General features: G+C 40.5%; 2 protein-coding genes across 6 annotated transcripts in view; one reads left to right on the forward strand and one right to left on the reverse strand.

Moving 5' to 3' along the window:
• Positions 1-2,048: 2,048 nt before the first annotated feature.
• DYNLT1 (dynein light chain Tctex-type 1) lies at positions 2,049-7,601 on the forward strand. Its single transcript, XM_005230177.4, has 5 exons — positions 2,049-2,235; positions 5,260-5,301; positions 6,469-6,592; positions 6,808-6,885; positions 7,177-7,601. The coding sequence occupies exons 1-5, from the start codon at positions 2,209-2,211 to the stop codon at positions 7,245-7,247; spliced, it is 342 nt and encodes a 113-aa protein (XP_005230234.1). The 5' UTR covers positions 2,049-2,208; the 3' UTR covers positions 7,248-7,601.
• A 3,133-nt stretch (positions 7,602-10,734) lies between these two features.
• The window catches only part of TMEM181 (transmembrane protein 181), a 36,016-nt gene continuing 23,382 nt past the window's right edge, over positions 10,735-23,368 (reverse strand). For 3 of the 5 annotated variants that reach the window (XM_055810362.1, XM_055810359.1, XM_055810363.1), the window contains exons 8-17: positions 22,927-23,026; positions 21,996-22,126; positions 21,296-21,387; positions 20,161-20,218; positions 19,410-19,512; positions 19,259-19,310; positions 18,493-18,575; positions 17,292-17,381; positions 15,582-15,648; positions 10,735-14,631 (exon numbers count right to left, since the gene is read on the reverse strand). In XM_055810362.1, the coding sequence (XP_055666337.1) occupies positions 14,553-14,631; positions 15,582-15,648; positions 17,292-17,381; positions 18,493-18,575; positions 19,259-19,310; positions 19,410-19,512; positions 20,161-20,218; positions 21,296-21,387; positions 21,996-22,126; positions 22,927-23,026 (855 nt within the window). In that variant the 3' untranslated portion in view covers positions 10,735-14,552. The other 2 variants (XR_008748075.1, XM_055810361.1) reach the window with 2 other exon arrangements.

Below are 23,368 nucleotides of genomic sequence, written 5' to 3' on the forward strand. Positions count from 1 at the left end.
CAGGTCATTCTCCTTTCTTGTTCCTGGCTCTACCAGATAAACTCTATATACAATGCAGAAGCCCTTCTTAGTGTTCTGGGTGTTTTAAGAAATATTATTTCAAGTTAAAATTAAACAAAGCACTGTAATTCTATTCACATGGCAAAATTAAACAGCCTGCAATTTTATAACCTCGTTAAGTTAAATAGATTTAAATATTTCCACCTGTGTAGGTCAAGTTTAATCACCTTCTTCAATCGTTATCACTGAAGGGAAAGCAACTGTTAGTGGGGCACAGAGCTATGCTCAATAAAGAATATTTGGATTATTTAGGCCTTCATTTCAGGCAAAACTTTAGATGAAAGACCAGAAATAACCTGAGGATTGTTACTACCCACAGCAACAGGTTTGTAGTATTACACATTCAGGCTGAGGAACATTAGCCCTGCCACCAGCTTTCCCCTAATATTTAACCAAAGCCTTAACCACCACACTTTTAACTCGTTGTATTTTTCCCTCTCACGCCTGGACATGAAAAACTGCTGTGCTATTTTATACGTGCTAAGACTATAACCAAGTTATAACCTTTTATTCTTTTGTCTAAACAAGCACCACTTATTAAGCCTACCCATAGTCCTCATGTGTTTGTCTCTGCTTTCTGGCTGGCGGGAGCAGCAAGCACAGGGCTCAGAGGGACCAAGGGTGAGCTCAGCAGCCAGCCACAGTCCCGCTGTATCCCAGCAGGGCAGGCAGAGCGGGTGCTGGCCGCAGGATGCCTGCACAGTCCCAAAGTGAGGTGACCAGTAAGAGTTTTCTTCTTCAGGAGCAACAGGAGGCAGGGCCTGACAGAGGACTAGAGATAAGGTCAAAATGTAGAGCTGCAGCCTGCCAAAGAGACAGGCCCGGAGCAGAGGTCGCAGGGGCGGAGGCCACAGCTGCAACCTGTCAGCGCACTCAGGCCCTGACATTGCAAGTCCCTCAACCTTCTTGAAATACAATGCCTAAAACTGGATGCAGTATTCCACTGTATTCCTGGTGAGGCTTTATTGCAGAGTGCAATAGGAATGCCACTTCCCTCTTCCTGCAAGCTATATGCCCATTTCCGGGTTCCGATATCGCATCTCCTTAACAGCACCATATGATGAGTTGCGGTAAAGCATACCTAACACACTCTCTCTGGTCAATGCAATGGCTGCCGAGTGAGCTGAGCTGGTCCTGCCCTGTCTGCATTTATAAAGCTGGTTATTCCTGCCTCAGTACAGGCCTTTGCACTTGCCCCCAGTGAATTAATTTTTTCATCGTTCAGGCTATTTCTGCAGTTCACCCAGGCCACGCTGAACCTGAACATCATCTTCCACCATCTAGAGCCACTCTCAGAGTTGACATCCACAGTAATTTAGCCAATCTGTAAACACTGGGCCCCCCCCACTCCATAAACTGTGCAAAGTGTGCCCTCTAACTTCATTGTCCAGATTCTGGTTGCTAAAAATAACAGGATCTGCTTAGAACTGTAAGAATTCAGATATTCCTCATGTCTTTCCATGGCTTTTTTCAGTTGCCGAGTATGCATGACATCCTCCGGCCTTCTTTTCAAGCTGTTTCCAGAAGCAAGCCGCAGACCCCCCCTTTCCCAGGGAAGGGCCTCTCGGATCCACCCCCGCAGGCACGCCCGCGGCACACGAACGGCAAGCCACCTGCGTGAAAAACACAGGCGTGACGGGCCGCCCGTTCTCCCTCAGCCTCAGGCTGCGCGGCTTCCGCCACCGCCATGGCTGCCCCCCCCGCCCCGCGCCGCCCCGCCCCTCCCCTCCCAGCCCCTCCGCGCTGTCGCTATGGAAACGGCGCCATCTTGGAGGGCGCCGGGCTGGCTCAGCCCCGCTGCGGCAGTCGACGCAGAGACCGCGGCGCTCCCGGCTGCTACGCGCCCGAGCCGCGCAGAGTGCGCAAGCGCGCTGGCGGCCGGCGGGGCGGGGAAGCGCCGGGCCGTACGGAGCCCAAGCAGAGCCGAGCGCGCAGGCGCAGAGCGCCGAACGGCTTCTATGGCCGGGCGCCACCGCCCGCGCGCAGCACTGCGCAAGCGCCGCGGGCGCCGCAGCCCGACGCGGCGGGAGCGTGGAGCCGGGGCCGGCGGCGCAGGCGCACTGCAGGCAGCGGCCGGCGCGTGGGGCGCAGCGGGTGAGGGGGCGGTGCCGGGGTGTCCGTTGCGGCGTGAGGGGCTCCACCGAGAAGATGGACGACTTCCAGTCGGGGGAGGAGGTAACGGGGCGGCGGGCAGGGGAAGGGCGACTTCGGGCCACCCCTAGCTTCTCCTTGCGGGGCCGGCGCAGGGTCTTAGGCGATACCTGCCCGTCCCGGACACCACCCCTCGGCCTCCCCGCGGCAAGCCCGGGGCCACTGGGACACCCCCCACTCCCTCCTCGCCTCGCCCCGATCCCCCACCGCCCGCCCCTGGGGTGACACCGGCAGTTGGCGGCGGCTGCGAGCCGCGCGTCCCGGGCAACGCTGGAGACGGGCCCGGCCTTTGTTCCCGCCGCCCAGCCGGCGGGGCCGCCCCTCTGGCGGCGTGAGGGGGGTTACCGGCCTCTGGCGGCGTGAGGGGGGTTACCGGCCTCTGGCGGCGTGAGGGGGGTTACCGGCCTCTGGCAGCGTGCAGTGGGGTTACCGGCCTCTGGCGGCGTGAGGGGGGTTACCGGCCTCTGGCGGCGTGAGGGGGGTTGCCGGGCGGGGCCGCCCCCGTCCGTATTTCGGGGGGCGGGCGCCTCTCCCCGGCGGCGGCCCACGCAGGCCCCTCTGCCGCTGCGGGTCGCCCGCAGAAAGCGCTGGGGGTATCGTGGCCTCTGCCTCCACCGGCAGGATGGAGCAGGGCGCTGTGCTGGGCGTTTCGCTGGTGCGGTTTAGGGGAGTGAAAGACTCGAACAAGCTATTTGTGTGCGGAGAGTCCAGGCAGGGACGCGCTAATGAGATGTTCTACCATATTAACGAAGTCTGATAAATCAAGGGTCTTTTTCTTTCTCGTGCCAAATGGCTACCCAGCGAGCGTTGCTCTTGCAGAGCTTGTCCGAGCTGTGGCGGTTTGCTGCAGTGTTCTTAAACAGCTGCACTGTCATTTGGTGAGACAATAGCAAAGCAGTGTGAGGGGTGAAGGGGTGTCAGGCTTGTGCTGTTCAGAAAGCCTTGTCCTGATTGCTGGGCCTGGCCTGTGTTACACAGTTATGGGTATTTTTTAAAAAATGTTACCAACATGCTCGAACTTCATTCTTATAGCTGTTTTCAAAAACGTCTTCAGTATTACTGAAAGATAATACGGCTTTGCAGTTTGCATTTGTTGGCTGGGAGCACCCCTTTTAAACAAGATACTGGAAACTACATCTGCTTTCCTTGTGCCAGAGGTGTAGCACAGGAAAGTCATAAAGCTTCTGTATGTTTTCCCTTTATTTTTCAGTACAAAAAGTATTTACATCATCTTACTTAAAGAGGGGCTTGTATTATTTGGCAGCTCAGTTTAAGCATATAAATCACAAAGCTGGATATCAGAACTTTATGTTCTGCTTTGTTGTGCATCTAAACCCATATATGCTCTCTTGCCAGAAAAGGAAGGCTGAGAAGTAACAGCAACCCTAGAACCAAATCCTCAAATCTCTTTATGGCCCTTCCACACTTGTTTCAGTACAAATTAGATATTGAAATGCTTTTGAGAACTCAGGTTGAATTTAATTTGGTTTACTGTGGTGAACAGTGTTTGTGCTCACTCAAAGGTGTTTGCGAGCAGAGTTGTAGACTTTGTGAAGAAAAAACCTGTATATGGTTTATCATCTTGCCAGACAGCACGCTTCATGTCTGCCAGCATGTCTGGCATGCCTGTTCTTAACTTATGCTTTATGGGAAAGACTATTTTGATAATTGTAGCTCTCATTTGGTTAAATACGCTGGTGCACTTTAAAATGTAAGCACCCGTAAAACCTATTACCATGAAAACAAATGAGGCATATTAAAATTAAAGTCAAAGCTGTAAATAAAAGCCAGTTTGCCATAGCACATAAAAGCTTTTAGAAATGTTGAAGTGTGCGAGCAAATTGGTGCCTCTCAGTAGTTACAGAAAAGGCATTGCGTGCTGTTTCTTATGTCACGGAGAACACTCAGCTGCTCCCATCTTTCTGAATGTCACATGTCATTAAAGCTGGCTAGGCTGTTCACCTTCTGAAAGGTTTATCAATATGATGTTGAAATCCTGAGCAGGTGTAATGATGTCCTGACTGCACACCTGTATTACACTGTTAGTTGTGTTTGCCAGCTGAAGAAGCTGACAGACCTCCCAGTGAAAACTCGGTCAACGTAGGCTCCATTACGTTAATTTTGAAATCCTTGTTCAGTCTTTTGAAATCTGTTAGTTTGCTGTTATGTGCGTTTCTTCTCATTGATTCCTTTCTTCTGGTTTGTGAGGGGAGGCTATGAGATACCTAGTAGTAAAAACATGGTGGCTGGCTGGCTGTGGTGCCAAGTGCTCACCTACCAGTGCTCCCTGGCCCTTTGAAGAGCTGCAGGGGGTGGCTGGCTCCCCAGCAGTGGTGGCAGCTTGTTTTAGCCACCTTACATGGGAGGCAGCAATAGCTCAGGGACTAAAACACTAACCATACAAGTAAACAGATAGTACTTTTAAGATTAGTAAAATGTTGGGACCTTCTCTGTTCTGATTCCACGTGCTTCATCCCTACTCCCCAGAGCCTGAGAGAAGGCTGAAGGTGGTGGGGAGTCCAGCAAGCTAGATTTTCCCTTTGGTTTCCAAGGGGCAGTTTTCTTCTCCCCAGCTGAGGTTGTCATGACAGCTTTTCCTTGTGCTGTGAATTGATGTTTTTTCCACATATGTGCCTTGGAGATGTCTGTTTAACTGTAAGCTGTGTCTGCGCACCAAGCTTTTCTCTGCAACCCCACTGTGAATTGTGGACATTAAAACTTACTGTAAAATGAGAATATGTGTGTGCATAAGTGCTATGTGTATTATTTTAAAATACTTTCAAGTTAAAATTTGAACACTTTGACTCAAAAGGCCAGCCAATATTAGTTAATCTGTTACTTTCATTACTTTGTTAAGAATGTTAATTTGAGTGGGTTCAGGGAGCCAGGGTACATATGAGCTAATAAGGGAAGATGTGGTATCTTCTGACTTGCAAGAAATCTGACAAGCATAAATTAAGGTTCTAGTGCCTGTTCTTAACAAAGCTTGACTCTGTAAACAGAAGAATGTGTCCACTGATTATTTAAAATTCTACTTTTTTTTTGTAGACATCCTTTGTTGTTGATGAAGTCAGTAGCATCATTAAAGAGGTAAACAACATTTTCATTTTGTTGGTGTGAAAGTATAGTATGTTGTATGCCATGTGCTGAAAGGCATTCGAGAAAATCTGGTAACTGATATGTAATAGATTTCTAGAATGGTTACTATCAAAGTATAGATAATTGTTGATTTAACCAATGTATATGCTTTAAGTGGAAGTGACACCTAGCTTTAGTTGTGATGTGTATTACAAATCCAAAAGATAATTGAAATAATTTCATATGCTCCTCTCTAGTTGCAGTGTATCCCTAGTTGAATTTCTGTGAGGGATAGGCATTTTTTATAGGCTGTCTGAATATGCATGTTACTGTGTTCTTTTGAGATGCTTTTCTTCTAAGATGAGTTTTTGTTTGTTTGAAATGTTTCTTAGCAACAAAAATAGTTCAGTCATGAACTTCCTGTGTAGAAAATTTCCAGAGGGATTTGAGTTTTGTGTCCCAAATTCCTCTTGTAAACTAGTACAATCTTTTTCTTGTTGCAAAACAACTGTTTTGGTCAGACTTCGTAAATTGAATCCACATGCTTTAATACATGCTCCTGTTTCTTCTGAATCTGAAATAATTTTGTGATTATTTTTAAAACAAGTTCTGTGAGGAAAAAATGTATCAATGAAAAACATGCAGCTTTAATGTATTTTGGTTTGTATCGTAAAGGAGAAACTATCCTCATAAGTAGAATGGGTTATTTGGGTGAAAGCTTCTGCTTTATTGGTAACCAGCAACCATGTGGGTTTTATTTCCCAAAAAGGATTCTGCTGAAAAGTCTGGAGTTCATTTCCATAGAATATGTGTGAATGAGCCATTGCTGTGTGTGTTTTTTCCAGTCTTTTCAGGACTGTTTAAATGCAAGACCCTTCTCGTAACTCTGGCTTTGGGACATTGGGATAGGAATTAAAATAATCAAAATATCACAAAATGAAAAGAGAGTGGAATCTATGGTAATTTCCTCTATGCCTGGCTCAAACTCTGACCTGAAAGTTTTGTAATAATTGAAAACACTTCCAATGATCAGGATGGACAAGCAGTATTTAGGACTTTTTCTGTGGGTACGGGGGTCTCATCTTTAGTATTTGATGTTGGAATGGGCTAATGGGTGCCTGGTAGATGGACAGCAGTGCAGTTTATTCATGCATTATAAAATATGTTTGTCACCAATAGGCCATAGAAAGTGCGATAGGTGGCAATGCCTACCAGCACAGCAAAGTGAACCAGTGGACAACCAGTGTGGTGGAACAAACGTTAAGCCAACTCACAAAGCTGGGGAAGCCTTTCAAGTATATTGGTGAGCGCAGCTTTCTCTTTTCTGTTGAAGCTGGTAAAGTCAAGTGTGCTGATGGCTAGGGGGTGGGGGAAGATCTTGGCGAGAACCATGTCTATAAACTACTCGTAAGCATGTATATATGCATATGTGTTGCATGTATGTACTATGCTAAGCAAAAATGTAGCTAAATGTTAATTTAGTGATAAATTACTAAAAGCTTCTCTACTGGCTGACAGTGACCTGTGTGATTATGCAAAAGAATGGTGCTGGGCTACATACAGCAAGCTCTTGCTTCTGGGACAACTCCAGTGATGGTAAGGAGCACAACTGTTGGGTTTTTCAGCTTGCCACTGTAATGCTAGTCCCTTTAAGACTAGGCAGTGTACTATTCTTTTTTTCCAAGTGCTATAGTTTTGGAGTAATAGCATGCAGTTTGGTCTTTTTTCCTTGTGGCAGTGATGCCAACTGATACATATGAAAAGCTGTTGTGAAAATTCATTCTTAATGTAAACAATTACAAACCTGCATGTAATGGCTGCATATAAGGGCATGCACTTATCACTGTAACTTTCTTCTGTCTCTGAACCCCTTTTTTGTATTTGTAGGAACCTGCACTGTGAGATGGGAGAACAAGACTATGTATTGTATAGTCAGTGCCTTTGGACTTGCAATATAATTGCCTTGAAGTCATTCATCCTTCTCTTTTCTACTCCAGCACTTGATTCCATCTCTACTTAAACTGTGAATACACTGAACAACTTCTGTTTTTAATGTACTTAAGTAACTTTGGTTTTTTTAAATGTAGAATGTGAAAACATGTTGTTATATGGTTTATGTTTGTACTTAGTATTGTACCAGTGTTGCCATACTGTCTTAACACTTCAAGAACTTCTCTTCAAGGTGCTAATACTGAAATCTGCTGCAGTGTAAAACTTTCTCTAGATAACTTTTTTAAGACCAGTATAAATGAGACACCGACTTTCACACTTTCTACTCTTGGTTAGCATTAAATTATTGAAATTCATAACAATTGGTGTGACTCATTTAAATGTAAGTCTCTTGTTATTTTTAAAAAAGGTTCCAGTTCTTTTAATTCTCTTCAAGGTAGTTGAGGTATGTAGCAGAACACAAAGCAGTTCCATAATTTTGCCAAAGTCAATAAAAAATTGCAAGAAAATGAGGTGATGTTTATGAGAAGTTAACCTGGCTCTGGTTTTGGGACAGGTTTAATCTGATTGTACGGTATTTAGGGTATGGAAGGATAGCAGAAATAACTATAATCTTTGAACAGAAACAGAGGTGGAGTTTTTTGCATTGGAGAAGTGCTCAGCAAGCTATACATGGATAATCATTCACTACTGCAGCCAGTTACACCTGTCAAGTAGGTCTTGAACTTACCTGCTACCTTTTATACTGGTTGTGCTATTCAGTGAGTGTGATGAGTCCTGAGAGTTGGTGAAACATGATCCTTTCTGAAAGGGGGGGGAAGCTGCCTCAAGGTGTCCTTACTAAATAACATGTGGATAGGTCTCCTGCCTTCTAAAGTTGCAAAGGAAAAACAAGTACAACAAGTTTTCAGCTTAGGCTTGGGTAAGGTTTTCTTTGTCAGCTAATTGAAGAAATGGAAGCATGCTATGAATTTCGGACTGCCTGTGTGAACTGCTATGCTGCTGCTGTGAGCAGTAGCTCATTGCTAGTGAAGTGGAAAGAATTACAAAGCGAGCATGGGAGAGTATTCCTGGGCTAGAGTTAGTCTGGGTGACCTGCATTTGCTTCTATTTAGGAAACTCTGTCAAATGTTTTCAGAATCTGGCTGTCAACTAAAGCTGTTTAGAATGAGATGGCTACTAATACAACAGTATGTTTCCGTGATCTGGAAAGACATAATAATGAAAAATCAAATGATAGTAGAAGGTATGTTTTTTTATAGTGCGAGGTGCGCAGGGGTGTGCTCAGGGGTGCTCTCTGTGGTAACTCTGTGTATCCAAACAGACTGTATAAGACCCTGTGCTAGGCCAAGGCTTCAGTCCTCTTCCTGCCTACGCATTTCTGCTGTCAAAAAAGTTTGGGAAAAAGGTTGATCAGCAGGTTTGGGCTTGGTACATTTGAGATTTCTAATATAGCTGTAAAAGTCATATATTTCTGCTAGCATACCGGTTCCAAAACATCTCTGTAAACATGTCCTTCATGATAAGAGACTTCTTTATTCTAGCTTATGTCCTTGTAAATAATACAGGGCTATACTGAGTGTATATACACCTTGTACTGAGGAGTGTATACCTTACAGTTCTGTAGCAGAGTTTTAGCAGAGTATTCAGTGTCAGAAATAGTACAACATCTGTAAAAAGAAAATATTAAAAACAAGATAAATTGAATAAAGTACCTGAAATAGCCATCAGGGTGAGAGAGAAACTTGTTATAAAGAGAATAGATCGCAGAATCACTAAGGGAATTTTTAATCTGGCTGGTTGGATACTTTATCTCCTTTCCATTAGCATGCCAGAATAATAATTGTAGTGTAGTATCTACTCCAATACTTATTTTCATTTAAAAAAGTAGTTTTGTGCACTGTGAGTCAGTATTTCCTTCTAGAAACACTTGGTATTTAGTCGGGCCATTCAAACATTCCTTATATTTTGTTCATGTTAATAATAGCAAATCTCTTGATATTTTTTTTTTGTGTGTGTATGTGTTGGTTGTTGGTTCTTGCATGTGTTGAACTACAGGAAAATCAGTGTAGAAGCTGTACGGGAGGAGAAAAACACTGTTGAATTAAACTAGAAGTTGTGCTACAGAAAGAGAGTTTTATAGATTATACATTTGAGCAATAACCAACACTTCCAATGTAACAGTTTTAGGATTACAGAAGGGGGTTTAGGGGCTGCGATTTTTTTGGATGTTGGTCCCCCCCTCTGCTGAACTTAGGACTTTTCTGTGAAATGCTCAGCCATTGCATATTACAGTGTCTCAGTGTTGTACAGTTAAAGATTTTTAAGTTTTAGGTATCTTCAAGCATGTTAACCACCTTTTTCAAAGACTGCTGGCCAGCTCACCTCGGTGCCAAAGCAGAGCATTAGAGTGATGAGCTTTCAGAGTCCTTGCTCCAATTAACTGGCTGTCCAAAGAAACCTAGCACAGACTGTGGGCTGCGGTATTCAGGAAGGTAATTATGGTCTGTTTCCTGTCTTTAGCTTCACTGCCATGCCTCTTCATGGGACTGCCACATAGAAATCGGGTACATCAGCTCTGATCTGGAGGGGAGGAGGAAGAGGAAGGGGGAAGTGGGGGGGGGTGTGTCATTATTTACTGTAACTGCCACAAATTAGTATGGCCCGTCTTCTACCAGTAACTGTTTTAGCTAAAACCTAAAGAAAATCACTTCAGAATTAACTGCTGCTGGTAAACGAGCACTACCCTCTCTGATATTAAAGTGGGAGTAAGCTAGTTGTGTATCATTTGTGCAGAGATGTTTACAGATACTTTATACAGCACACGATGAGATTTCACTCTCTCCTTGAGTTTATGTAAGGAATGGCATCACCTCAAAGAGACATGCTGATGGCTTCTGCAGTCTAATAGCTGTGAGCAAGCGAACTCTTGGAATATACAGAGCTCTAAGGAGATGAATGACATCAGCATCTTCACCAGCTCTGAGCTTTTTTTATTACTGGCCCCTGGGCTGAAGGTGGGGCAGCCCTTCCTGGGTGTGCTGAGAGGATGGATCACTGCAGGGTAAGTAGGAGAATGTACAGCCCTGCTGGCAGAGGCATCTGACAGCAGCTAACCTGAAGCGTGCACATGTAGCAGAAAGGTAGGTGCTGCTAACACCCACCAGGGGAGGTTTTACTGCCAGCATGACACAGCAAAGCTGCTGTTAAGCTGTTTGAGAAAGACAGAGGAGCTGGCAAGTGTATTTCTTAGGAAAATTAGCAACCTGTCCTTCCACCTTCAAGCCCAGGCAAGGTAATAAAAAAAAAAAAAAAAAACCCAAGCCAAAACATAATTGCTTAAGGATGGGGTCCAGGAGGCTGTCAGCACAGATTGACCAAGGAATTAACTAAGTTTAAATATGCATGAGAAAATACATGTAAACTGAAAATGTGTATATAATGAAAATGGTAGTTAGTCATTCACTAGAAGGAAAAAACCCCCAAGATACAATATAAAGATACAAAACTTTATTATGAACATATTTAACAATGATTATGCACATGAAGTCTTCCAAGAAACTCAATACCCAGTTTTCACTTGAAGTATTAGTTTTTCCTTCATATTCCATATTAGCATGAAGTTTTCAGACATAAATGGGTAAATTTGCTGTCATTAACAATGTATAGATACGTAGAATATTTAACATGTCCTCACACACACTGTCTCAAAGCAGCATTTAATTACAGCTTCTCATTAAACAGAGCATTTATCTTACACATTTTTATACCATTTTGGTACACAATTTTTTCCATGTTTTCATTTTACATATTTACAAACTTCTAAAAAAAGTGTTACAGTAATGCAAAGGTTATTACTGGCATAAGCAAAAGGAAACGGGGCAAAAATTAGGTGACTATGGATACAAAGTTGTCTTTTGGCTCAGAGAAAGACAACAGACCAAAGTCTTTCCTAGCTGGAACTGTCCTCCCATTTCCCCCAGTGTTAGTGCCAGGGGTCTGCCGCGCTAGCTCTTCTTTACTGGTGTTAAGCCTTATGCTTCCTTTTGTTTGCCAGTCCTAGGAAAGCTTCCAACCAAATCCAACACCAACTCTATTTTCAAAGCAACTACTACAGAAAGTGGTTGCTGTGAATGGCTCATGCTGAATGATTATTGGTTTCATTGAAAGTCACTCTTGATCATTGTGTACATGGAAACCTTGCAGTTATTTAATAGATGGAGGGCATCTCCTTTAGAGCAGGAACATTGTATGCTGCTTTGGGAGCCTTTCGTATATTTCTTGTTATACAGTTCCACTAGTGATGGAAACAATTACTTTAGCAGTAAGGAAAGGAAAGTGAGGCTAGCTTCTTGCCAAGATATCTTCTGTTTCACCCTTAGGTTACAATACTTATAGGTGAATTCATGCCACCTACTCCCAAGCTGTTTACAATCCATATTGTGATATTGCTCAGATACTGTCTCTGCTTACCAGCTGTGGAAATAAGAGTGAAATTGAGATTTCTTGCTAGCAAAACTGTTTCTGCTTCACTGCTTTTGCCTTTTTACTGTATATTGAATTTGATGTAATAATATTTCAACCAAGCTTACCGTTACACTCTAGCACTTCTGAAATACAAAGCTCTTATGCATGGCAAACATTTCCTAAAATATATTCTCTAAAAATTAACAAGGAAATGTATTTTCTCACTATTTCCATAGTGAGACACTTAAAGTATACATTTCCCATTCTCAGCTTTCTTGTTTCCACTCTGAATGTAGTGATGTAGGTAAGTTAATGGAAACAAAATGGCAAGTGAAATGGGCTGAGAACAGTTTAGACAAAAAAAATCATTATCTCAAAGTTAGATTAAAAATATTTCCTTTAGTTAATAAAATCCCAAAGCATGATACTGTATTTCAGGGTTAACTGTAACAACCAGTTCAGGCTGTGATAAATATTAGTATACATCGCACATTGGTCAAATCAAAGATTTTCTCTCTTCAGAACAGAATTAAATGATATCAGAGCCAAAAGAGATCTGAATATGTAAGGACCATGTAAATAACAATTTTTGAAGACCTAATTCCTGTACCCACTGTTGCTCCAATGGAAGTCAAAAGGATTGGGGTATGCAAAGGATGCCTAGTTGGCTCCCAAGTTTGATTCAGCAAATTCAAAAAGCCTCAAGAGAGTCACTTCAGAATAGTGAGAATGGGCTCTCCACTTGTAGGATACAAAGATCATCTCCCATATTTGTTAAAAAAAATATCTAAAATGAAGGTGCTGAAGGTACAGCTTACTGCAGTTCACTGGAAAGAAAAAAACACTAACTTGAAATACTTCTTTCATGTTTTCCTATATGCTTTTCTAAACCGAAACCAATTAATCAAGAAATGAAGGGGAAAAACCTCCCCCTCCTCCCGCTCCAGCAGTTTCCTTGCTTTAGTCATACAAAAGTGCTTTGGCTTCTCACAAATAAATGATCCCTGGTACAGAAAGTTTTTAATTTCAAATACCCTCAAAAAATTTCACAGCTCTACATAATTTTAGAAAATTTTCTCTCTCACACACACACACGCAGCATCTTACCACACTTGGTCTTTAACAGAGCGCTGATTTAATCTAAACTATTCTATGACCACATTCAACCACATGAAGTAGTTCCTTTGGTCCTCTCTAAGAAAACTGCTAATCCTGTGAGGTCTCCCCTTCACGATCTTGAACAGCTACCAGGAGGTCACTGCAATGGGAATGGTCCAGAACAGTTATTGCATCAAAGCAGAACAAGTCTTACTTTCTCCCCAGCACAATTCAGCAAGTCTAGTAGGACTTCATAGCACTCTTCTGCTTAAACTACTTCAGTGATGAGCACAATTCCCTGGTGTAAGCCAGCACCATTTTTTCTGCCTAATACGTTAACAGTGCTTTTGAGAGTCTTCTACAGCAGCAGGGCAGAGAAATTTTACAAGAGTAAATCACAGTTACAAATCCATTGAAAAAAAGATACTTTCAAACAGGTCAAGTACCTGAAAACAAAAGTAATTAGAAACAAACAGTATCCACTTAAATAAAGAACTGAATGATGGTGTAGGCGAAACCAACTTTGAAACAGAGAAGCAGCAGCATTGTACTAGGAATACTTAATTCCCGTATAACTTTGTTCCAGCACAGGCTGGAACACAGATAATCACAAAATGTGCTAGTAAGTTCTGATCAATGCAGGAGGTGACTGGTATGACAAAGAAGTTGAACTATGCACGGAACATCTCAAAAGCTCTCTCATGCATGTTCAACACATAAGCAACCACAAATTGTTCCTAGGGTGTAGATTAACTATCTATTAATTCAACTTAAGGAAAAATTCTGATGTAGAAAAGCCCCTAAAAATTAAATGTTTGAAAATTTGAAATTGTAATTCACTATGAAACTTTCATACTATATTATCTGTAAATGCAACAATATCATCCAGCATATAAAAAACCCGGAGAAGAGAGTACTGGCTTCCTTCTGAGATTTGTTGCTGTCTGAATATTACCATTTGAAAGGGCTGCTTAAAAAAACAAACCAAAAACTGAAATGAACACTTTTGTTGTGGCAGTAAAGCCTGTTAAGAAACATATTATACAAATGATTTTGCACCACTGAGGCTATTTTGGCTCACTAGAAATTGACTATTTGTATGTATCTCGCACCTATGAATCTGGTAACGTTCATTTAGAAAATGTTTTAAGACTATATCGCTTCTTCAAAGGAAGAATGGAAAGCTCATGTTTACTCACATTTTAAAAAAAAAACAAAAAACAAAACACTAAAACACTTCATTCCCTGCCTCCCCTGCCTCCAGCTCAACAGGCTAAGGTAGAAAAATGAAAAGGAAATGAGGCACTTCATACAGCAGTGGACAATATGCAAAGGAGCTAACACAAATAGAACAGATGAATGACAGTATGCTGTACAGAATCCTCAAAAAACCCCCAAAAACAAAACCAAAAAACCAAGCTGCAGCAAGGAAGCAATTTTAAAATCAGCATATAATGTGACACTTCTAAAATGGAAATAGACTTAAAGATTTTAGTCCACAAACATCCTGCTATCAGGCATTTTATAAGATGTGTAAAAATTCTGGTTTCTTAAGTTTTCACCACAACCTTTTCAAGCATCCTTTTTTTCAGTTTTAGCTTTGTAAACAAAAACAGAAGCAGGATTTCCTTCCTGGGAGCCGGTGTTCAGATGACAGCAGACTGTAAGGAAGCCAAGGAAGTTGTCCATCTAAGAAAACTTAAATTGGTTTAATTCCAGCTGAACAAGTCTGTCTACGTCAAAATCACTCAATCACTGTCCGATTCCTCTTTATACTTGGCCCTAATAGCCTGACCGTTCTGAAGTGGCATTTCTTCATAGTCACTCCTGTAAAACAGATACTTGTTAAAACTTCTGAACATGGTGTTGAGAGAGGAAGTCAAAAATAAACAGAAAAGTTCTAAAGTACACTGAGGTATCAAATTGCTGTTTGGGTAAGAAGCTGGTTATCTGTTTTCCTTCCTTGTTGGAGTTATGAACAACATATATGACTTCTCTCCAGAGGATGATGCATAATAAAAGTTACTCCACTAACTACAAGCCCCTTTTCATGCAGATTTGTACAGAAGCAAGCCGGTACTACCACTATTCATCTAACTAAACAAAGGCAAGCTACCTCGGACAACACATATAGCTAGTCTAGCACAAACTTGTTCAGGCCACCACAATATTAATCCCATCCTCACTGTTCCAGCCACTTCAGTGTCTCTGGTAAGAGAGGAAAACGTCAAGGGCAGATAATGACTTTCTTTAGTGTCTCTAGCACAGAAAGACCTGATTGGGATGAGTTTTAAGTGCTACTGTAATTGTTGTATTCCGTAAGCTCACACAAGTCCAGGAAGTTTTGCTAGATGTGATTATACTTATTTCAGTAGGTGATGGACATTTAAGAAGAGCCATTCTCCTTCCCTGAAGCACTTGTATATGAGCTGCCTCTTTGCAAACTCCACCTGGCTCCTGCAATCCTTCCCAGTTTAAAAGGAGGTCCTTTCCTTTCACCGCTCTTGCTGCCTTCATAAACTACCAGCATCCTAATACTTCCTTACCTGTTTGTATTACTGCCATGGCAATCCCTTTTAGAAACCAAAAAAAGAAAAAAAAAATAACATGCATTCTCATTGCATTTCTGTTTCAGAATAAGGCTATGTTTCTGTTCTTTAGGCAGAATACTTTTGCTTACAACCTACAAATCCTTCCGTTATTTAATATAATGTTCTTTTCCATATCCAAAAATAACACAACAGAAGTAACTCTCGTAGGTATTTTAAAAATCTTACCCATAAATCACATCATCATCTGAATCATTCAGCATAGAAAAAGCAGGATTGTCTTTCAACTGTGATTCTGGAAAATACAAATAAGGGTTAATTTGGCACATTAAATATAGAAATATGGCTGTACTTCCAACTCAACACTGTAGCAGAAAACTCAGTAACTTCCAAGGCAGTCATGACTACAATTCAACAAAACTATATCCAAACAGGAATTATTTCCTTTAAACCCTTCAGCCACTACATCATGGTAGTCTTAAAAGTTAAGGAGATGATGTAACTATCTCATTTTTAGATAGATATTCTCCATGTTGCGTAAGTGGATATCCTCCCTCGTGCAGTTCCCTATGTCATATTATTTCAACCTGCACATAAGAGTAATTCAGTCAGTCTTCATTATTCTTAACCATTATTTAAAAGTTCATATGTATTAAAAAGCACTGACTTCTTTAACTTCTTGGTTATTTCCAAACTACAAATATAGTAGACCAAAGCTGTAATTCCTTGTATGCAAGTCAATGATTAGCCTGTTATTTTTCATCCTTGTAATAGATGAAGGATGGACTTGTACCTTTACGGCGAGACAAAACAAAACACATACTTCCCACTGGCTATTTATGATAATTCCCTCTACCTCAAGGCCTTCATTCCTTGCAAAATCTGTGCTGCTTAACTCCACTTCATAACCATATGCAAGTAAAATTCAATCCAGCCATTTGCCATAAACAGCACCTTCCTGGCAGCTTTTTACTTTCTGCCTTCTATAAACCAATATTTCTTGCAACCCATCAGCAAGTTTTTAACTTTATGCTCACCCAGCCATTCCTCCTGTTTTCCTTAATGGAAAAATAGCCATTTTCTGTAATGGTTCCATCCATCACCACTCTAAATTTAGAGGAAGGGCTAGCTCTGATATGTAATGCCTTCCCCCTGCATACCTCTCTGCATGCAAGATGTGATTAGACAGGGTGCTAGATAATCTTATCTAGGCTCTCTTTCCCATGAAAGATCGGACCAGATGATCTTTCCAGGTCCCTTCCAAACTGGGCTGTTCTATGGTTCCATATTTTAAACTCAAGGCTAAAACCAGAGAATGCACTCAGCAATAAAATACTTATTTTAAAGATCTTTATCTGCTAGAGAGGGATAATGCTTTATAATCATCATGTGAATCAAATTACATCCTCTACACAGAGTGCAAAACCAGAAGTCCCACCAATTCAATCCTTTATCTCCCTCTACACGGGCCTTGTGCAGCCCTTTCCCCATAGCAAGTTCCCCAGAATTCCTCCTATGTAAGAGATCAGCTTCACTCCTACTTTTCCAGCAGCGTGTTACCTATTTCAGAGTCCAGTCTGCCAGCATGCCAATACATTAACCTTTGTTAGAACAAAGTACAAATGCAGTGTTGTTGCTCCTTAAGGACTTTATGTGAGTCCATGCAAAAATTAGTGCCTTATATGCAAACATCATATCGATTATAAGCTTCGTCTAAGTGCATAAGAATTCAAGTCTAGCTGATCAGCTGTATACATTTTATGTGTTCCTTCATATTTCCAATCCTCATTTGTTCAGGAGCAGTGCAGCTTCTGATTATGTTAACTCAAAGTAAATGGAAATAGTAAAAAGACAACCAAAATATAAAAATGTTACACAGTATAAGCTAATATGCCAGCTCTTGTCATTTAAGTATGCCACACAATAGCTTACACTTACCATAAAGTGCGTTCTTTGAGGGGGAGTACACGAAGGCTAATGTGTAGAGATAAAAGTTCAATAAACCATAAAATGATAAGAATTCTGCTGGTAGTAAGTGTCAAGGATTTTGCTCAATATAGTTCCACACATATTAACTTTGGAAACAAGACCCAAACCATACATAAGCTATCTCAATGAAAAAAATGTTTACCTTACTAAAGTTTGAGAATATGAATGGCTAAACAAAACTGCATGTTTTAAATTCAGTGACAATTAATGTACTCACGCTCTTTCATGGTAAAGCTCTCGCTGAAGACAAAGCTTTAACACAAGTAACATTTGCTGAGATAAGGTCTACTCTTGAGTGGTGGAGTGCATGGTAGATTGAATAGTTCTGCCTTCGAAAGAAAGCTGAGTAAGGGGAGTGTTCAGGTGGGGTTGGTTTGTTTTGTTTATTTTTTAAAGTTTTTCCTTGGCACAGTGATTGAGAAGGAGGGAGAAAGGACTGTCTGTAGACAGAACACGGAAGATGGCTTCTTGCCATCATTTTGGGAAAATACTGAAGGCTTTACTTACTGTTTTCTACTAGCTCCCAATACTTACCTAAGCATATCAGTAATGGGAGCAGTTGCAGTCACACAGGCATTTTCAGATAGTGGAATGAACTAGGATCTCATGGTTCAGGTCCAGAAATAGTTTGTAATCCTGCTGCCGATAGGCATCAGAAATAGTCTCTCTCAAGTCACTTAAATTCTCTGCTGTGACCTCTTCTACATGTAGACTTGGACCAACACACAGACACATTTTCAGTGGCTTCTAAACTATTAATTTCTCAAATATTTTGGTACACTCCGTGCCAAGTAACAGGTATACAGCAAACTGAATTCACACAGTGAATGCAGCCAAATTTGTCACAATAACTTGTTAAAATTACTTGAATGTATGCATATTTAGGCCCTTGTTCCTTTTGAAGTGTATCAAATGCAGTATCAAATGACTTCTATGATGTACACAAAGTCAACTGAAACTCTCACAGCTCATAATCTTTACAAAAAGCTGTTACAAAATGCTGACATAAAGCCTTAATCAAAGTGGACTCAACTTCAAAAGCCCACCTAGAAGTCAAAGGTCTCAGTCCTTAGGTGCATCACTGTTAAGTACTTTTTGCATGAAAACAGATTAACATTCCTACTTGAGCAGTATCACAACACAAGGATATAATTCTGATAATGAGTCGACAGCTCAGCAACAAAGTTGTCCTGTAGAACCTGTGCTCCAAAGCGTAGATAGAGTATAACAATGCTGTGGAAAAAAAGTTAAAAGCATATATGTGTACAGTGTCTTTAAACAGCAAAATTGAAATGGTAGCTTGACAGAAGAGTATATGAGAAAATAATTATGTTAACAGGCTGACCATTTATTTTAAGATACATTTGCTTTCATAGTTCTAAATTAAGAATGATTAAAAGTAATTTTTAAAAGTCATTTGTGATTGAAAGTCAGCAGTCAACTGAGTAAGGCAGACCCCAGCCCCCCCCACCCCGGTCTATTTGCCTCAGATTTCAACCAATATAGACAATACAAGAGTCAACAGTAATTTGAAATAACTGCTTGGAATGGGGGAGACAGACACTTAACAGTAATCTAAGAAACTAATTCTAAACTTCTGCTTTGACTAAGTGAAGCTTATAAAACTCCAAAAGAAGTGAACAGTGCACTGCAGACCCCTCAGCAGTACAGAAAACACCTCTGCTAAGTGAACCTCTAAATCTTGCAGTGTCTTGCTGTGGTAACAATATAAAGTTATCTCTAAAAGCCTCAGGAAGGGTTAAAAAAATTAAGAAATGCTTGCCATAACAATCATATCGGTTTTTCCTCAGTTTCATTGACAATTTTGTTAGCAACAAAATGTATTCAAAGCCCTGGAAAAAAAAAAAAGGTTATTAACGTTACAGGACTGAGAAATGCACTTTGAAAAGCCTTACCTAATGACAAGTACAACAAAGGTTAATGCAGTCAAGAATTTTAACCTGAGATCTGAAAGAGATTCAGAAAAGTTGTTGTTATTAGCAAACTCACACCTGCATCCTGGAGAAGCAAGCCTGTTTGGGGAAGAATCAAAAGAATATTGCTTACCCACATAAGGCATGTTGCGAAGTTCTGAGCATGCCCTCACTATCAGGAACAAAAGGTAGAGAATATATGCAGCTGCCACCACAAGGAAGAAGATTTTCATTCCCTGTAAGAAGAGTTTAGGTTTTATTTTTTTACAAGACTTGGTGTATTCCTTCTTCCCTCAATAGAAATCACCGTTTCCCAAAGCACAACACAAAATGGTCCATTTATCCAGGGAAAGTATGTTCATGAAAGGAAGTACAAAAGAAGGATGGCTGTACATCAAGGTAGGTTCTGGGGGAATGTAAAGAAAGGTTTGAAGTCATCATTTTGTTCACTGAGGTCACAGTGAGCTGAATCTCAATGGTTTTCTAAAAACACAGCTCCTGAGAACAATACAAGGACCCGTATAAATCAGATCTTCCTTTACAACAAGAAAGTCCGAAATTTACTAGGACACAGAAACTTGGCAGGAGTAAAGATGTACAAAACTGACTTAGTAAGAAGCTTAAAATTTTTTCTTTCAATCCCAACAGCCATGAGTATATAATTAAACTTGTGGTGTTGAGTGTCCTGATTTACAAGACAATTTACTCTTCTCATTGGGATGGAGCTCAGTATGGCCTATGCACGTTCTAAAGCAAAATTAAAAGTACTCTAGTCAGAATAGGACCCTCTGACCAGCATTTCCTATTGTCTAAATTGTGTTACAGATTTTAATAGAACAAACTCCACCTGACCACTTAATAGCAAGAAAACATTTCTGACTTACCTGGAAATTACCCGTGTCAACCCTGTATTGATATGTAGGATCATGTACTTCATTAACACTGGAAAAGATTCAAAATGAAAAAGTGGTACTTAAACCATTACAAAAGACAAGGTCAAAAAGAACGTACCGACCAAGAAACCCACTAACAAAGAAAAGGTTTAAAGTTACTATACAGAGTTTATAACTAAAGGTTTTTGGCTGTATAAATTGGTGCAATGTCATTGATTCCAATGGAGTCATGACAGTTTACAGTACATAACATCCTCCTCCTTCCCAAACCCAGTTCTGGAGGAATATGGAGGATTTCAGGTGCGAGCATGTCTTAATCTCCCCACTTATATTTTAGAAAACGTATAATCTTGTAAATTCCTACAAGCCTTCAGGATTTAGTGTTTATATCTTATCCTTGGTGATAAGAATTGTACTTAAGAAATAGCTGTGGTATAAGCCCTTCCCTCATAGCAATTCTGCTGATAGGTCATTAGCCCAAGCGTTTCCAACAGCACTGCTTTCAACAATGTAAAACGGCATGGAGAAGTTTACAAGATATTTTCCTCCTGAGGAATAAAATAAGAGGCAGACACTTGAGGCTGAAACAGTTTAGAAACTACAAATGTACCAAAACTGAGAAAGTTTTCTGGGTAGGGAATAGTGACACCTTTATGTTAACATAACAAATGGAAAAGAGAAACACTAAACCAAGCAAAATAATTGTGTTTTGAAGAGACAGAGCATAACTTGACTAAGCAGTGTCAATACCAATTGTGCAGGTTTAATAGCTGAGAAAGTTTGGTCAAACTGTGTAATAGCTAACTACAGAGAAACTGTTGCTTTGAATACTAAAAGCTAACTGGGACATAGTGCTAGAGGGAGTACTGCAGGGAGCCGTAACACTGACAAACTAGTGATTTCTAGATCTCTGTCTGATTTATAAAATTATGTACTACTAGATCATCCATGAGAAATTCTGTTTTCAAATCAGTCACAATTTGCAACACAGAAAGACATAAGAATTTGAACTCCCTTCCTGTATCACAATCAGATCATTAAGAAACATACCACTAATTATAAAAAATCTTCTCATTCTTCAATACTCTCAGCTCATTACTTTTGCACTAAATTTTAAATTACTTACGTTTGCCATATTCCTAATGTAACAGAGGCCAGCCACAATAGTCCAACAATAAAGAATTTGGGCAGATAGAAAGTTAAGCACTTCCTTTCCCCCTGTTGAGACACAACACATTTGAGATTTCATTCATTCTTGACAGAATAAAATAGCTATCATCTTTGTTTTGTCCAACATGAACTAGATTAAGAGACTTTTGTATTTTTAACTTGCATGGGTGATTACAGAAGACATAAAACTGTATCATCATTTGTGTTAATAAGATGCAGTACATTTGGTGCATCCTATTTATAAGGTCCCACATATTTCATTAATACTGCATATCTAGGAATATGCTCCAGAATTCATATTTATCTTATGCAGTATTTTAAAGGGGTTTAAAAACCAATCAACCACCATATACCACAACAAAACCTTTCAAGCAAGAACAAGACATAACGGCATCGTAATTCTGAAGACTGTCTTGCATTAGTGTAGAGTGGACTGTCCCATCGATCTCGTTTAGGCATGGTAGCGTCAAGACAATCTACTTCACTGCAACTCATTTTAACTCCAAAGCTTCATGTGTCAAATTGTACTTTAAGAATAACATAGATGTCTCTTGTTTTAAAAATCCAATTTTATTTTTGCCACCTTTTGAGAGAACTGAAAAAAAAAAAAAAAGTACTGACTTCTCAGTAAGTAGGAGATAATGTTGCACCCTTACCTGTACTCTTATACCATGGTAGACGCAAAGCCAGAACAGCAACAACGCACACAGGAACAGTGACTGGAATAGATCATCCAGCATTCCAGGAAACCAGCTGTTCACCAGAAAGGAAAGGGGGAAAAATGGATCTGTAACAAAATAAGAAAAAAAAAGTTAAACAGAGGGGAAAAAGCACAGCCTTTTCTTTTATGAAAAGCAAAGCAGAATGGACCTTCAGAGGAACAAAACGCCCTTTTTTTTCAAATTACACCAGAAAATGAAATTGAAGTTTACTGCATCTTAATTTACAAAGATTGGTGCCATTACAAAGAAAGGTGCCTCCAGCAGCAATCCTCTGTGCTGCAGAAATAATCTCAAATGGTTGCCAACACTTCTAGAAGAATTCAGGTTTTGTTAGACTCTTTACTAAACCACTACTCTTGGTGATGACCTAAAAAATTATCATAGAATGACCGAAAAGCAATTATTCTTTATTGGTACTGCTAGAGTGTGCTAGAATTTGATGTGGTTTACTGGACTAAAAGTACCCTCCATGTTTAACTGACGTGCAAGTATCTGAAAAATGAAGAAGTAAGACTTAGCAGACACAGAAACTGCATTTATAGGTCAGTATATGGAAGGTTCACTATGGTTGCAGTCACCTTTTCCAACCAGGGCTTTAAACAAATAGCGTTGATGTTCATGTGGCTGAAGAGAATGAAATCCACCTACTAATTATGCCCTTGAATTTAATACACTTAAAAAGGGTTGTGGTTTGTGTGGTTTGGTTTTTTTTTTTTAATTAGTTTCCTGAAGCCTTATAAACAGCTGCTTATAAGTTCAAGGCCAAATTCCACTTTGCCTCCTCTCTTGCGTGCATTTTTTTTCTTTTCTTTTTTCTTTTCTTTTTTAAAAAGGAGCTTTTCTAAAAATTCCAGTATATAAGTACCATTGTAAAGTAGCAGGAGGGGAAGGAGGATGGACATCCATTTCTGTTCAATACCCCAGTCTCTCATAGAGAATTTCCGCAGGGAATGTGCAAACAGACACTATAAAACAACAAAAAAAAATTTTAAGGAACAAATACAGCCTTAATGGTTTTACCGGATTAAAGAGGTAACACAGCCCATTGCAAAGGCTACTTCATGAGTTCATTGCCACTGAGAACATTGTAAAACAGGAGCCACATCTCCTAGCTTCTACTTCTACTTCAAGTTTGTGGGCTTACCCCAATGCAAATTACTTAATCTCTGAAGCAAACTGAGAAGGAAACCAGCTAGTACTGTGCAAATCAACAATGTATGAAAAAATGTTGCCTGATTACTGGTCATACACTACCAACAACTTCCACTTAAACTCACTTCTTAAAAAAAAAAAAAAGATTCCATACC

The sequence above is a fragment of the Falco peregrinus genome, chromosome 7 (genome assembly GCF_023634155.1).
Source record: "Falco peregrinus isolate bFalPer1 chromosome 7, bFalPer1.pri, whole genome shotgun sequence".
Classification (NCBI taxonomy): Eukaryota; Metazoa; Chordata; class Aves; order Falconiformes; family Falconidae; genus Falco; species Falco peregrinus.